At 35.7% G+C, this 15,062-nt stretch overlaps 1 protein-coding gene across 2 annotated transcripts in view; it reads right to left on the reverse strand.

The window, feature by feature from the left end:
- LOC131166704 (putative nuclear RNA export factor SDE5) overlaps positions 1 to 14,253 on the reverse strand; it is a 31,385-nt gene extending 17,132 nt beyond the window's left edge. The window contains exons 1-6 of one of the 2 annotated variants that reach the window (XM_058125283.1): positions 14,061 to 14,253; positions 11,588 to 12,178; positions 11,128 to 11,153; positions 4,482 to 4,559; positions 4,011 to 4,084; positions 3,617 to 3,852 (exon numbers count right to left, since the gene is read on the reverse strand). In XM_058125283.1, the coding sequence (XP_057981266.1) occupies positions 3,617 to 3,852; positions 4,011 to 4,084; positions 4,482 to 4,559; positions 11,128 to 11,153; positions 11,588 to 12,167 (994 nt within the window). In that variant the 5' untranslated portion in view covers positions 12,168 to 12,178; positions 14,061 to 14,253. Of the gene's footprint in view, positions 1 to 3,616; positions 3,853 to 4,010; positions 4,085 to 4,481; positions 4,560 to 11,127; positions 11,154 to 11,587; positions 12,179 to 14,049 lie in introns of both variants that reach the window. The other variant, XM_058125288.1, reaches the window with a different exon arrangement.
- Positions 14,254 to 15,062: the final 809 nt, after the last annotated feature.

The following is a 15,062-nucleotide window of genomic DNA, read 5'->3' on the forward strand; positions in this document are numbered from 1 at the left end:
ATATATGTATAAAATATATACTATATGACTTATATAATGTAAAAATAATAAAATAAAAAAGCTCAATAAAGCTTGACTAGGCTTGCGAGTAGTATTACAAAACTTGAGCTTGACTCATTAAGATACTCAAGTGGAATCAAGTCAAGTCGAGTCAAGTTAGAGTGCAAGTTGAGTCCTAGTAACTCACGAGTACGGTTGACTCACTTTCATCCCTACTTACCATCAAGTCAGTTACGCTGTAAAGCCGCCACAAACTCGGCCTTCCTACTCGGTGCATTTGCGACTTTATTCATCTATCTTGCATTGTGCTTGAAAGAGTAATCAAATTCTTCCAGGAATTCTTACCAACAGGTCTGCATCGAAGATCATTTAGGACGTGTAAATAAATGGCTAGCAACCCAATTATTTGTTTTCACCATAAACTTAAACCCAAGCAGAAAATGTTGTCACACGCATAAACAATGAATCAATGCTAGCATCTCTTTCTCTTGAGTCATGTAATTATGCTCAGCTTCACTAAGCTTATGGCTCTCGCACGCAACAATATGCTTATCCAATAACAGGACTCCATCAAAGGCAGAGTCTAATGCATCTATCTATACCTCGAAGGGTTTCATGATGTCTGGAAGAGAAAATACCAAATACCGTATCTTGGCTTCCTTCAAGTTGTCAAAGGCTCCTAGGGATCCTCTATTTGGTTCTATCAATGACTTTTCTTAAGCAATTCAGTTAACAGGATAATCCCCTAGTACTCCACAAATTTGGGATAGCAATTGGCAAGTCCTAGAAAGGAATGCAACTACTTTACAATAGCTAGTGATTTTTACAATGATTGATGAACATTTACCCTCCCCTGGAGAGCTTTCTATGCAATTCTCACCCATAGCTAGGAAACATCAATGTAACCACGAAGTCATACTCACTAGTTTCACAAAGGCATTATCCTACTCAAAGAATAAAACCTACATCGATTTTTACATAATGGTTATTCATCCTATGTACACAAAACAATAGATCACAGGAAAGATTGGCTCATGACATTGAGGTAGTCTGTACTCAAAACAGCTTTAGGTGCGTTGGATGGATCATCAAAAAGAAGTAGAATAGAGCTTTGGAAATTGATAGATTTGGATGGATTTTCAGCAGCATGTGAAGTTGGTGGTATGAAAAAGGGGAAATCTTGTTAGAGCTTTGGAAATTGATAGATATGGATGGATTTTCAGCAGCATGTGAATTTGTTGGTATGAAAAAGGGGAAATCTTGTTAGAGCTTTGGAAATTGATAGATATGGATGGATTTTCAGCAGCATGTGAAGTTGGTGGTATGAAAAAGGGGATATCTTGCTCTTTTGGCATGAAAAATGATGTGGGCAAGTTCCATGAAGTTGCAATTTCCAGATTTGTACAGGCTGGCAAGAGAAAAAGTGCTGCAAACACGAATGTAACATTTACAGGTGATAAAATGGCATGGAATGTGAACTTTTGAAAGGCAACCCAAGGATTGCAAGGTGGAATCTTTCTTGAGTTTTTATGATCTTCTGTGGATGAATATGATGTGGGTAGGGAAAAGAAGCCAAATGGGGGCTATCTACAGGGCCAGCCTAAGGGGGCTGTCTGACGGACGATACCTTAAAGTGGGTAGCCACGCTTCCCATCAAAGGCGATTTTGAAACATGAAGGCTTGAGAGAGAATTTTTCGGATGTAGATAATCTTTATAAGGGGAAAGTATCTTGGGGAACATGTGTTTTGTCTGTACAGCAAAAGGCTGAACCTTTTAACCATCTTCTTCTTTGGATGTATGTGGGCCAGGGAACTGGGGATGTAGCTCTCTTTGCATTGCGTGTCTTTTGGGTGATGGCCAACTCATTGTCTACAAAGCTGTGGGTTTGTCCAGGAGTTAAAATACTTGTAAAAACAAACAGAAGAATTTGTTAATTTAATCCATCTAACTACTTTTTGAGGCTTGCACACTGGGAGGGGTGGGGGAAGAGGAAATGAGTCTTAGAGATGGGTGCCCTTGAATGAGTCTTAGAGATGGGTCTTAGAGATGGGTGCCTTTTCAAAGTGTTTGAGTTGATCAAGCAAGGTAGCTAGGCTAATTTCAGAATAAATCCAACCAAATAACTTCTTAGATCATGGAAACCATCTATTTTAACACCACTCAAACTAGACAAATTTTCTTTAATAAGCGCACAAGCTTTTAGTATTGTCCATAGCATTGTGCATTTACGCATACACTGAAGCCAGAATCAATAACCAATTAACTCATGAATTGAGCAAAAATGCAATTTGATAGTGTCAGGAAAATGTAATAACTAACAATGGTTAAAGAGTACAAATGAGTTAGTTATATGATTAACAAAAGAACAAATTTTCATAAAAATATCCACATGAGATACTTTTACACTAAATATCACTCTTGAAGATGCAGTCAAGACACTGGTGTGAACATAAACACCCCCATAAACGTTCCACTTGGCACATGCTTAACTAAATCTTACCTTCCCCAGCAACAAAAAATATAATCAAAAATCAAATTAAAATAGAAATTTTAACCATACATTAGTCATCCACGTGGTTATAATAGCCATTATTTGATGGAAATATTGTGGAACTCTTAAGGGAAAAAGATAGCATAAGATTCAATACCACAGAGAGTGGAAAATCCACAGCTACCAGTTCTTATCCCATTGGTGGTACTAAAATAACTCAAGTAACGTAAATGATTTTCAATTAGTGGCCTGAATTTTATTCTTTAGGAAAATGTTTTCTTACTCCGCCAAAGTTTTTATTGAAGAGATGGTAGCTTTCCAAAATTTCTTCGAAAATAATTAGTTTTCTGATTGTTTCGAGGAAAATTCCTTTAAAGTTCCACATAAGGTATTAAATTTAAGTAATTTGGCCAAAATTTTGGCTGAAAGTTTTGGTTGTTGTGAGGTGTCAAAATAGGGTAACAGTATACAATTTATTTTTTGCAATGTTTTGGCCAAAATGTCCAAAATTTCAGGAATTTTGGCTGCAAAAGAGGCAATGAAATTTGAGGCTTTCCATTTTGGTTCTAAATTATTCACAATCATCGATTTTAACATTTCTCAAAGGTTCATCCATAATTTCCACTATAAGTTTCCATTGTTTCTTTAAATTAAACTACAATTTTCCATCAAATTGGAATTTCAATAAATTTAGACCCTAAATATTTCCATAAAAAATCAAAATTTAAGTTCCCGGTACCACATTCATCAGAATTCAAATGTTGTTTTATTCACCCAACCCAGTATATTTCATATTTTAATTCTATAGTTATAAACATAAACAAAATATTTCGAGCTTTGATTCTCAAATTATTTTGAGATTGCAAGATGTGTATAAAATTCAAAAGCATCAAACATATAGCTACAAAGAATATAGCCATCTCCTCGTTACTTTCTGCGATCTCTTAAAAAAATAAAATAAAATATCGAGAGAAAGAACAGAAATGCAAGGTAAGGCTACATACTATAGACCCATTGTGGTCCGCCCCTTCCCCGGACCCCGCATACGCGGGAGCTTTGTGCATTGGGCTGCCCTTCTTTTTATTGAGAGAATGAACAGAATAACATAAAAATCCAGCACATACCACTTTCAGTGACTTGTTCTGGTTCTAAAGTGATGGGAACACATGGTGCAGTAGTATCTTGTAGAGGTTCATCTACCAATTTACCAAGTGCGCCAGATCTCACTGGCCTCACAGGACGACTTTTTGGTACCTCCTCAGACCTCTCAGGAATGATAAACAATGCTTCAAGAACTTCTCTTTGGAGATTATATCTGTCTTTGTCTCTTTTAGATGATTCTGTTTCAGTAACCTTAACACTGCATCAATACAAACAAAAGAAAATGAACCCCTATATACAGCACAGTGGTGATTGGACTTCAGGAAATTGCTCAATGAAAGACAGTTTCCTTTAGAAAAGCTTATTTCAGTTATTCCTTTAAGAGAGCTAGTAATGCTACAAGTGCAAACAGCATACCCCTTGGCAGAATCCAGGTGTTGCAATTTTGCTCGACTGAAATGAGACTCTAAGCATGGATACTTCTTTATAGACTGCCAAAAAAAAAACTTAAATGAGAAGAAAGAACACAATTGAAGACTAAGAGATCCTTGAAGTTTTTATTGTATTATCCTCTCCAGATCTGACATAAGAAACACTATGAAGCACTGGGAATAATCTTTTATTAACATGAAAAGAAAGAACGACTGCAGATCATCAAGACCTTATTGATGCTTATACAGCTCAGTCCAGTCAGTTTTAATTTAAGCAAGAATAATACTACAGTTAAATTTAACATTATCTTGTACAATGTTTAAAAAAAAATTGAGTGCTTGAGACAATACAAGTACATGCAGACCCATTACTGCATTTTACTTGGATTCCATTCACAAAAAAAATAGAAAAATTATTTCAAGCTAAATGTTTGAATTCTTTAAAGCTATATCTTACTTTTGCAGCATCTTTGCCAACAATATCATCACTCTTCTCCAAAGTTGAAGCTGATATATCAAGAAGTTTCTCCATCGTCTGCACGACCAACAAGAAGATATATAAAGAAAAACACTGATAAAAAAAGTGATTTGGATGCGGACCAGAAAAAAGGTTTTGGGAGGTGAACAAATATATGCATCAGAAAGGTGGGGAATGCAACCAAAACTTCAAATAGCTACTTGTAACAAAATTATACAATATATGAACATAAACAAAACATACAATCACTTTAAAAGTTGTAGCATCCAAAAAATTTGTTCAAATGTTTGGAATTAGAAAATTTGAGTTCAAGTTATATCATTTTTTACCTTTGCTAATCTGCCAATTCCCAGTCACCCGCTTTCCCCCTTCACAGTATTTGAAAAATGAACAAAAGGGGTAAAAAAAGAAAAGAAAAAAAAAAGAAAAACAGAAAAAATGCATGGGCAATGAGAAGGCCACTGCAAAAAAGGAAATTGATTTATCTAACAGGGACTTTATTTGAAGGGTAACAAACTGTCAGATAATTTTTTATACATGCGCTGACCAAGCTATTCACATTTTACATTCAATTATTTCTTTTGGCCTGGGCTACACAATGGAGGGAAGCCCATCCCCCATACCATAACCCTTCCCACCCTATGAAAGGTTAGAACCTCAGATTTCAATGTCTCGTGCTCTAACCATTTGAATGTCTCATGCTCAATGAAGCACAATAAACTGTTTGCAAAGCATATTTTGTTCAATTATTTCTAGAGTTTTACTCGTGTAGGTGTTAACCAAGTGGCGGCGAACGAGAAGCAGGGTAATGAATGGACCCTTGCTGGAGACTAATTAAGGAGAATTGGACTAAGGAATTATTGGATTTCCAGCCAATAGCTTTAGGAATAATTAACAAGGGTTATGTTTATGTGAGGGTTTGTATGTAATAGATGTATCTTTTAAAGATTCTTTTGCATTTCATGTATCTTTAGGGGTTTATAAGCAATTCTTGTAATTTAGGCTTTCGTATAAACAGGGCATGAAAGCCATGTAATCAGTTAGTTTTGAATAAATTTGAATTGAGAAGTTTAACATGAGTTTTCTCCCCAATTGTATCTCCTTTGTCCTCTCTTCTTCCTTCTTACTTCTTCCTTCTCTCTTCACTCTCTCTCCCGAATTCTCTCTTAACTGCAATTCCTTGATGATGTTCTGCATCACCGAGCTATCCATATTTTTATCTTCAATGCATCTTCAGTTCAAACTCAAATTTTACTGTTGCAGATGTTGATCAAGTTATCCATGTTTTTTTGTCCAATTATTTTTTGATAAAAAAAAAAAAAAAAAAAAGATATGTACTAGGCAGGTACAGAACCAAAAAAAAATAGATATCAATAAATAAATAAAAATAACAAAGTAACAATAATTAACTGAGAAATTCCCTCTTTAGACCCTTTTTCCGTTGCAAATGCATGGACCACTTCAAATTTACTAGTTCCCTCTAACCCTTCTCCACCTTAGCTTTACCAACATTTAGCTGAATTTCATTTCCTACAGAATCAGACATCCGCAAACCCAATTTATCCATCAAATGCTTAGCTTCTATTTCTTTCATGGAAATCTCCTCCACAGGGATGGGCAAAATTCCATCCACACACATTCGCTTTTTCTCCATACCATCATGGAAAGCTTCTATTTCCTTTCAAGAAATCTTCTCCACAGTAATGGGCAAAATTCGATCCACAAACATTTGCTTTTTTTCCATACCATCATTTTCAAAAATACTAATCCCCTCCAACCCTTCCACTATAGGTGGGTGGTGACACATACATTAAATCCCCAGGCAAATCAGAAGAGTCAGAAACATAACCATATGTTCCAAATCTCATCCAAAAGCAAATCTCCATCAAAGTCACTAAGGCCTTCCGTGTCATTGTCAGAAACATCCCCCCAATTCTTCTTCTACTTACATAATCTAATCTACTTGCTAATATCCCCCTTTTGAACAACCACTTCACATAAACTTCCTCTATTATCTCTCCCTAGCTCTTCTTCAAATATTTTCCTCATTTCAACACCCATTTGCATTGCCTCCTGACGAGCATAGACCTTTCAGCTCCTAAACTCATTAGAGATAGCTTCCTTATCAGTAGATTCTACCCCTAAAACCACAATTTTCCCCTGAATCCCATCCTCACCAAAATTTTGGTTCTTAAAAGAACCCACCAAGCCCAGTAGAAGTTTTTCCCCTAAGTGAGTTTCCTCTTGCACATAAAGGACAGAATTTTTTTTTGATAAAAGAAGAAGATATATTAAGAGAGGGAGAGAGAGAAATTACAGCATAGGCATGGACATGAATTCCTCAATAAAGCAAAAATAAAGAAAAATAAAATAAAATAAAAATAAACTACAGAGGCAATACCCCTGGAAAACCCTCTTTAAACCGTTCCCATCATAATTCAGTGAACTCTTCAAATTCACATAATTACCCATAGTTGTTTGAGATGGACTCATGGATCTTATTTTGTTGCCTCTTTGCCTTTAATCCTAATAGGACTGTTATTTCTTTCTTGTGAAGAGGAAACATCCTCTTGGACTTCCTGAATCTGCTTCGAAGAGGAACATTTCAAAATTGAAGCTAGAGACTGCTTTGAAGAGTCCCTAGGCTGCCTAAAATGTTTTCCATATGAAACTTGGGCTTAACTATTTCCGGGCACCTCTTCGACAATGGGCCTTGGGAGTGGTTAAACTCCTCTTGGACTTTAAATCTACCAAAAGGGATTTGGACCTGAACTTTTAAGTGGCCTAAATTTAAAACCACTTCAAGTTTGGTTTTGGCTTGTTTAATAGTCTCATCTGGCCCCCTACCTTTCCAATATTCAGTTCGGCACAGGTCTAAGATGAACATTAGAAACCCAGGACCACACCACCCAGGCTTCATTGCTCCATCATCCCCAAAAGAAACCCCAGCCGCCTTTGATGCCCTTGCATCTTCCAACAAGACCCTACCCTTCCCAATTGTTGTAACCTTAATCTCTAGAATGACCTTATTTGCTCTCCGTGACAACAACCCATGGTCCTCCACTTGTAATATCCCATGACATGAAACATTATACTGTTTATTCTCTGCTGCCACGTCATTGTTTGTTCTAATCCAAGCTTCTTTAGGGCATTGTGCTTGCCTGTGACCACTTGTCTTGTGCACAAGGGGTGGATAATCATCATATATAACACTAGTATAGGTTTTATTCTTTGAGTAGGTGATGCAGGGGCAGGATCAAGGATCTGCAACCATAGGAGAGATTAGAAGAAATTGAAGCAGGAAGGAAGGGGAAGAGGGGATAGCAGAGATGGGGAACAACTCAATTCAAATTCAACATCAATTGCCTACCACATGGCTTTCACACACAATAATTAAGAAAGCTTCTCCACATGAAATTACACATAAACCCATAAAACTAATTACATTACAAATATACCTCTAGAGTACACAAATAGTATAAACACGCCTCCAAATACATATAATCCTAAACTAAACACATAATTAGCGACTAATTAAACCCAACAATCCTCAATCCAATTCTTCTTAAGTATTCTCCAACAAGGATATTCCGAAGGTCTTGCTCCTTGTCCTACATCAATAGGATAATTCCCTAGTGAAAATAGAGAGTATGACCCCTCGATCACATTGATGTTTCCTAGTGACATGGTGAAAATAGCATCGAAAGGTCTCTTGTCCTACATTAGTAGGATAATGCCTCGGTGAAAATAGAGAGTATGACTCCTTGGTCGCATTTATGCTTCCTAGTGACATTGTGAAAATAGCATAGAAAGGTCTTGGAAGGATGAGTGTTCATCAATAATTGTATAACTCACCAGCTTTGTAAACATGTTTAGCCTACTAGCTTTCTTCAGTAAACACACATTGCCTACAAAGGTGTGAGAACAAATTGTGTTGCTTTCCGGTTTACTACATGACTCGTGCTTATGTACATGCTTGTTTGCTAGTTTTGCTTACTTTGCATTCAATGATTGTGAATTTGCTTATGTGGTGAGACCATGGTTTACTTTTGGCTAACTAGTTAAGCTAGTGTGCTACAATTAGTGCTGCATGACCCTTCATGAAGAGTGAAGTGTTTGGCCCGCAAAATTATTCCATCCTCTGTTTAGACTAAAGCTTATTTATCCTATGACTTCACTGACGAAACACCTTAGCTCCACGAGCGATTGCCACTCTTCTTTCCAACACCTTCACCATCAATGCTAGGAAGAGGAAACTTAACCAACGTATGAAATTATTCCCCAAACCAATGCAACCCATCACCTTTAGATCCACTAGAAACATAAAGTGAAAACCCCTTTCCTTTCCACCCAACCCTTATTCCAGAAACTCCCCCACCTCTGTTGTACAAATTGCCAACCAATTCCTCACATGGCCAGCATGAAAGCTTCAAAACCCCCTACCCAAACTTCCAAAAAATGACAAAAACCCATAAGAGAATCACTTTGCAGCAGCTGAAGACAACCTCACCCACCCAATACGAACCTAATTGTGTTTAAAAACGAAAATACTGAAAATCCCACCCATTTTATTCAATCTCAAATCAAAGACCTTCCTTTCAATCTGAATTGAACTTGATGATTAACACAAGTGCAAATTTTTTCTTTACTAAATAGCAACAGAAGAAACTCTCATTTCACCAATCAAACATTCGAGTTTATGTTCAATTATTTCTAGTAAATCATTTTTTAAAAAATGAAAACAATTAATTTTTTAAACATCTCTTACACTGCACAAAAATTATACCAACTATTTACTTTCACCTTTTCTCTTCGCAATTATAAATGCAAAATCTAGTCAACTAAATCCAATGAATACATGCAGTACAATGACCATTGCTACTTCCCTTGATTTCACATGCCAAACAAAACAATGGTCACTGACACATTATATCAATCTATGTGCGAAAATTTGGTCACACATCTAAGACCATAAATATGGCATAGCAAGTCAACATGTTAGGATCTGTCACATGACAAAACATATTCCTGCAATTTTTACACTTCCTTTTCACTTCATTTAGGTCATTATGTCCAATCAATTGCTTTCGAAAATTGTGCCTAGTTACATAACATGACAAAGAAATCATGTACAAGTGACAGCTAATTTAGTAGACTGAGGAACTTAAATAAAAATAAAAATAAAAATAACAAATTATGTAACTGGAAGCATTCAACCTTAAACGTCCCATTTTTCCAATAATAAGTATGTTGGAACCTCCTAAGTGGCAGTTGTATAGGAACACTTATTTATACAAATATCCTAAAATTTTGAGATTAGAACCTTAATGTATCACAAATATCAGAATTTTATCCAAGATAATCAAAAAGTTAACTGGTACCTTAGATTTACTTATTTTTTGTTCAAGCCCTCACCGAAAATTTTTTAGGACCCACCCTTACAAGAAACTTTAAAGGTCCTATTTGTTCAATAAGGATATTGGGATCCTCCTGAGTGGCTGTTGTGTATGTACACTTGGTATCTTAGAAATTTTCAGTTATAGAACCTTAGTGTGTCCCAAATGTTGGCATCCTAAGACAGTCACAAAGTTAACAGGCCCCTGGGGTTACTCATTTTTTATTCAAGTAATCAAAATTTATTGACCTACCCTTACGAGAACATACTCCTAGATTACTTTAATACACAAGTAGGACCTTTATAAATAGTATAGCACTCCTTTTTTGTCACCATATACTAGGTTTCAATTAAGCCACCAGATTTTTCACCAAATGTACACTATCTTCCCTCATGCTATTGGTTGTTACCAATGGAAAGTCTCAAGAGCAACTTTTACTCCAAAATATTTCTAGTGCCACCAACAATTCCATTCTCAACATTTCCAATATACCATTTTTTCATCAGCAACGGAAGTTCCATTAAAGGGCATCAAGGGGATGCTACTCAACTACAAACACAACATGGCAATCACCTACATGGTAGGGTGTCAAAAAAATAAAGAATTACAAGTGAGTCAACCAGTAACAAACCACTATGCCATCTAGTAACAATAGTAATCCAATGGTCTTTAATAACATGTAAAGACATAAGAAAGCTCTCTTATTTCTCTCCCTCCACACAAATCAAAAGATGGCAAGTGGACAAGGAGAATGCAGGGCAAGGATTCAGAAAGAGTTTATCAAGTCCACCAATCCATTCTCTAGGACCAAGTATTTAAATGACATACTGATGGGGATCATTAGACTAATAGGGATCATTCTCTGTAATAAGACCAAGGGAAGAAACCATAATCTGATCATTCCCTGATTTGGTACGTAATGCTGTACATTCAATTACGAAACCAAAAAAATAAAGCATCCCAATAAAATTACAACAAAAAAAATTCTAATAAATTTTTTCAGTTGTGCCCCAAAATGAGTTTCACTCGGAGAGAAAGAGAGTTGTACATCAAGACAAAGATATATTTTTTTGACGGGTCATATTATAAATATGTAAAATTTAGACTAAATGAGAAAGCAAGCCTAAACAGCTTTTGAGATTAATGTATCAAGGGAAAATAATAAGATGGTAAGGACCTTTTAACAAATAAAAACAATGAAGTGAACAACTCTCAAACTTACAAATTACCTTTTTCACATCATAACCACAAAGGCCTGAAAATCCACAGCAATACCCCATTACACGCAGTATAAACCTCAAACAAAAACAACAACACAATCGTTATGATCTGAAGCATAAAATGAACCTACAAATACTATCTTTCTTTACCACTTAAAAAGAAGCTGTGTGAATTTTATGTTAGATAATAACAAAACCAGACCATTGATTCATTGAACAAGTGAGATCTAGAGCAAAAAAATGAAATACACAAGAAAATACTTTACAATAAAACATGAAAATGAAAGAGTAAATTTTTGCAATAATGATCAACTAAGGAAAAAGAGAACACCACGTGGATAGAACTTTCTTTGAGATGATTTTTAAAAAGAAAACACATCCAACCAAAGACATGAACTTGGAATTATTATTGGGCTCGCAAGAGAAGATTTAGATAGCTTTAACTGCAAAAAAGTTAGCAATTGTTTACCAAGAACTTCTTGGATGACTTTCATGTCAAGCCGAAAGCCAAGGCCAAGCATGTTAAACATAAATTCCTCAATATCCTCACGCATGCTGCCTTTCCCTGTCTTGATACTGAGTGGATCTTCTGCATTCCAAATCTCAGACATTGGCAGCTCATTTGAATTTAATTTCAGGGGCTTTTTTGCTACACAAGATCCATTCATTGATGGCCTGGACCTGACATAATCTCTTCCAATCACACCTGAAACAGTACCCAATGATACAGAACATTTTTTTGGCCTCAATGATTTGGAATTTCTTTCCAAATGATTCGACTTCTGAACAACAGTGTCAGATGATGTTACTGAGCATGTTGCACTTGCACCCTCCTCAAATTCATCCTTCAGTGCATAAGTAGCATCACTAGAGGTACTTCTTTGCATTTCAAAAAGAATTTCACCAGCCTTCTGGACATTACGCTTGGCCTCACAATAAACAGTGGCTATAGCCTCAAGAGAAAGCACAGAACCAAATGCTTCAAGCAAACCCTCCAAATCCCTTGTTTCATCATCAAAATATGAACTGCAGGAAGCCATTGTTGCCATTTTTGTATATTCTTCGCAATATAAGAGGAAAAAAAATAAGGTTAGTACACTGCTCAGAAATTCTACAAACATAGGGCAAGCTTCATTTGAGCACTTCAATAACACTTGCTCGTTAAATAAACTTATAAATTGTTAGTGAACTTGGAGAATATAGTAAGCATGTTACAGATGGATCTGTAAGTTACAAGCATAGAAATTTTGGCAGGACCAGAAGCTTCCCAGGTAAGGTAATGCCCAGGGAGAATGCCTGGTGAGGATGCAAGAAAAAGACATGACAGGCAACACTTAACAAAATTCTAGATAAACCTGAAATATGAAATGTAAAAAAATCATGTAACCAATACCAAGCCATCACCCACCCTATACTTGAACAGGGCTCAAACCCCACTATCCCCACCCCACTCCCCGGCTACCTATCAAAACAAAATGTTTATTGAGCTAGATGATTTCAGTTTCACAATGAACAGATAAGGACAAGACATCACTATCCCACCCTATACTTGAACAGGTTTCAAGCCCCACTATCCCCTCCCCGTTCCCTGGCTACCTATCCAAAAAAAAAATATGTTTGTTCAGCTAAAAAGGTTAAGGATTTCAAATATACTGCTGTGAAGAGAGCGTAGACGCAATTCCCTAAATTTATAATGTGGCCTTTGGCTCAAAAGGAGGAATAAAATAACAACATTTTGACAGGCTAAATGCTTGCCATTAAGACTGCATTAGTTTATGAAAAAAAAAAATTTTGCTTTTCTCTTTCCATGGTTACAGGCTTACAAAAAACTAGATTTGTCGGTGAAGGAAAGTGTGTTCCTTCTTTTCCTTGAATAAGGTGTACTAACCTAGAAAACCATCCTAAATCCAGTTCTTTTCACCTAGAAATTCATGGAACACGTCCTTGCTGGAAATAGATGGTCATATTCCCAGTGACTAATACGGTCAAAGACAATCCAACCAAGAAAAAGAAAAAAAAAATTAATAATATAACGGCCTTCAATGTCACAGGCATTTGTCATTCCAGAAAAAGCATGTCTTTAAGAATACAAAGGAGACCTGGAGAATGGTCCGGTATTTATGCAACATTTCAACAAAGAACACAATCTACATAAGAAAGATGTTTCTATGTTAGATTACGACTTTACCTAAACTTTTAAACTGTTAGGTTGTGGGCCAACCATGTACCTCCTAGCAACAAACTCCAATACCATGTTAGATTACCACTTTACTTAAAAGTTTAAGTTGTTAGGTTATGGGACAATAATATATATCAAGTTTTAACATTCTTGAAGATTGAAAGCATATTACTCATCTCTTCGGTCCCGTGCAAAAGCATAAACATAGAATGCAAGGCACGTAACTCATCATTATCGTTTGAATCATCCCCAAACAATAAATAATTCACTTCATAATGCATTAAGATTAAATAAATACTTGGCCATATAGAAGTAATCAAGATTATAACTTTGTAAGCAAGAAATTCAAGCAAGATTCTGAAAAAACAAAAAAAGATTAATCTATCGACCACCTGTTTTATGGCAATCAAACAGAGCTCAAGCCAAGAAAGAGAACAGAGAATATATATATATATACATGACAAACAATAACGCATGTATGATGGAAATGTGGTAACTAAAATTAATATACTCTAAATATTTCCAAACATCAAATCACAGAGCTGAACAACTAAAGAGATAGAGAGAACAATACTGTATAGGCATTTAAAATTAGAAAATGATCATGCGAGTAACAAATTCACAGGGTGTCGAAGGAATTCCAATAATTGATCATTGGGTTTAGCATTCATCAAGCACATTCCAGACTCAAAAAATTCGATACGGCAATCAACAAAGATTGCGATGAAGCAATGCAGATAAAGATACAGAACCTGTAGCTTACTTGCAGATTCACGAGTGAGGCAAGCAATTAAGAAAGCCCTCTCCTCGCCTCCTACACTCACTCAGCGTCTCTGTCTTCTTCGGGAAGCAAGGGAAGAGAGAGGAAGACGAGTGCGAGAGAGACAGAGAGAGAGAGAGAGAGAGAGAGAAAATAATGATGATTTGGGTATATATACCTGTTGTCACGAATAAAGTGCCAAAATAAATAAATACAATTAAAAAATATTTAAAATAACGAGTCTCCCACACTATCACTTCAAATATATATATAATTAAAATTTTATTTAAATAAAAAAAACTATTTTGAGCACATCCAAACAAAAGGGTCACTTCTTATCAATTCAATTTTGACCAAAACCAATAACTGAACCAAAAAAATCAATTTTCAAAATCTAAAACCAAACCATAAACCAACTTTTAACAATTTATTGGATTTCACTCAATTTTTAATATAAAATTTATATTTAAAAACAGTTAAAAAAATTGCTAGTTCAAAAAGAGCCTGAACGTAAATTAAGCCCTTCCAAATGTAGATAAGGCCCAAGGGTGACCTGCGGACACAACAAGAATTAAACGCCTTACTCAATATAAATGATAGGAAGGCTAGATGGGCTTTTGTATGGGAGGGGAGGGAGCTTCTATTCTTCCTCCAACCAATGTGGGACAAAGGTTCCACCCCAGCCAAAATGAGAATTAATTGAATAAAGTATTAAATGGTTTCAATAATATAATTACAAAAATAATATGTTTTATAGTAGACATATATACAATATTAAAATAATAATTTTATAATTTTGCACAGCCCTACCTAGTCCCCCCACTCCCCGTCGGATATATGATATATATATTAAGTAATTATATTAATTTATATATTAATTTTTTATTTAAATCATTTTTTTGGTCTTTTCAGTTCAGTTGTGTTTTGAAACCAAAAGCAAAAATTATTTTTTTTGAGAACTGAAACCGAAAACCGAGAACTGAAAAATTAAACCGCTTTTGATTT

This window comes from Malania oleifera, chromosome 1 (assembly GCF_029873635.1).
Source record: "Malania oleifera isolate guangnan ecotype guangnan chromosome 1, ASM2987363v1, whole genome shotgun sequence".
Classification (NCBI taxonomy): domain Eukaryota; kingdom Viridiplantae; phylum Streptophyta; class Magnoliopsida; order Santalales; family Ximeniaceae; genus Malania; species Malania oleifera.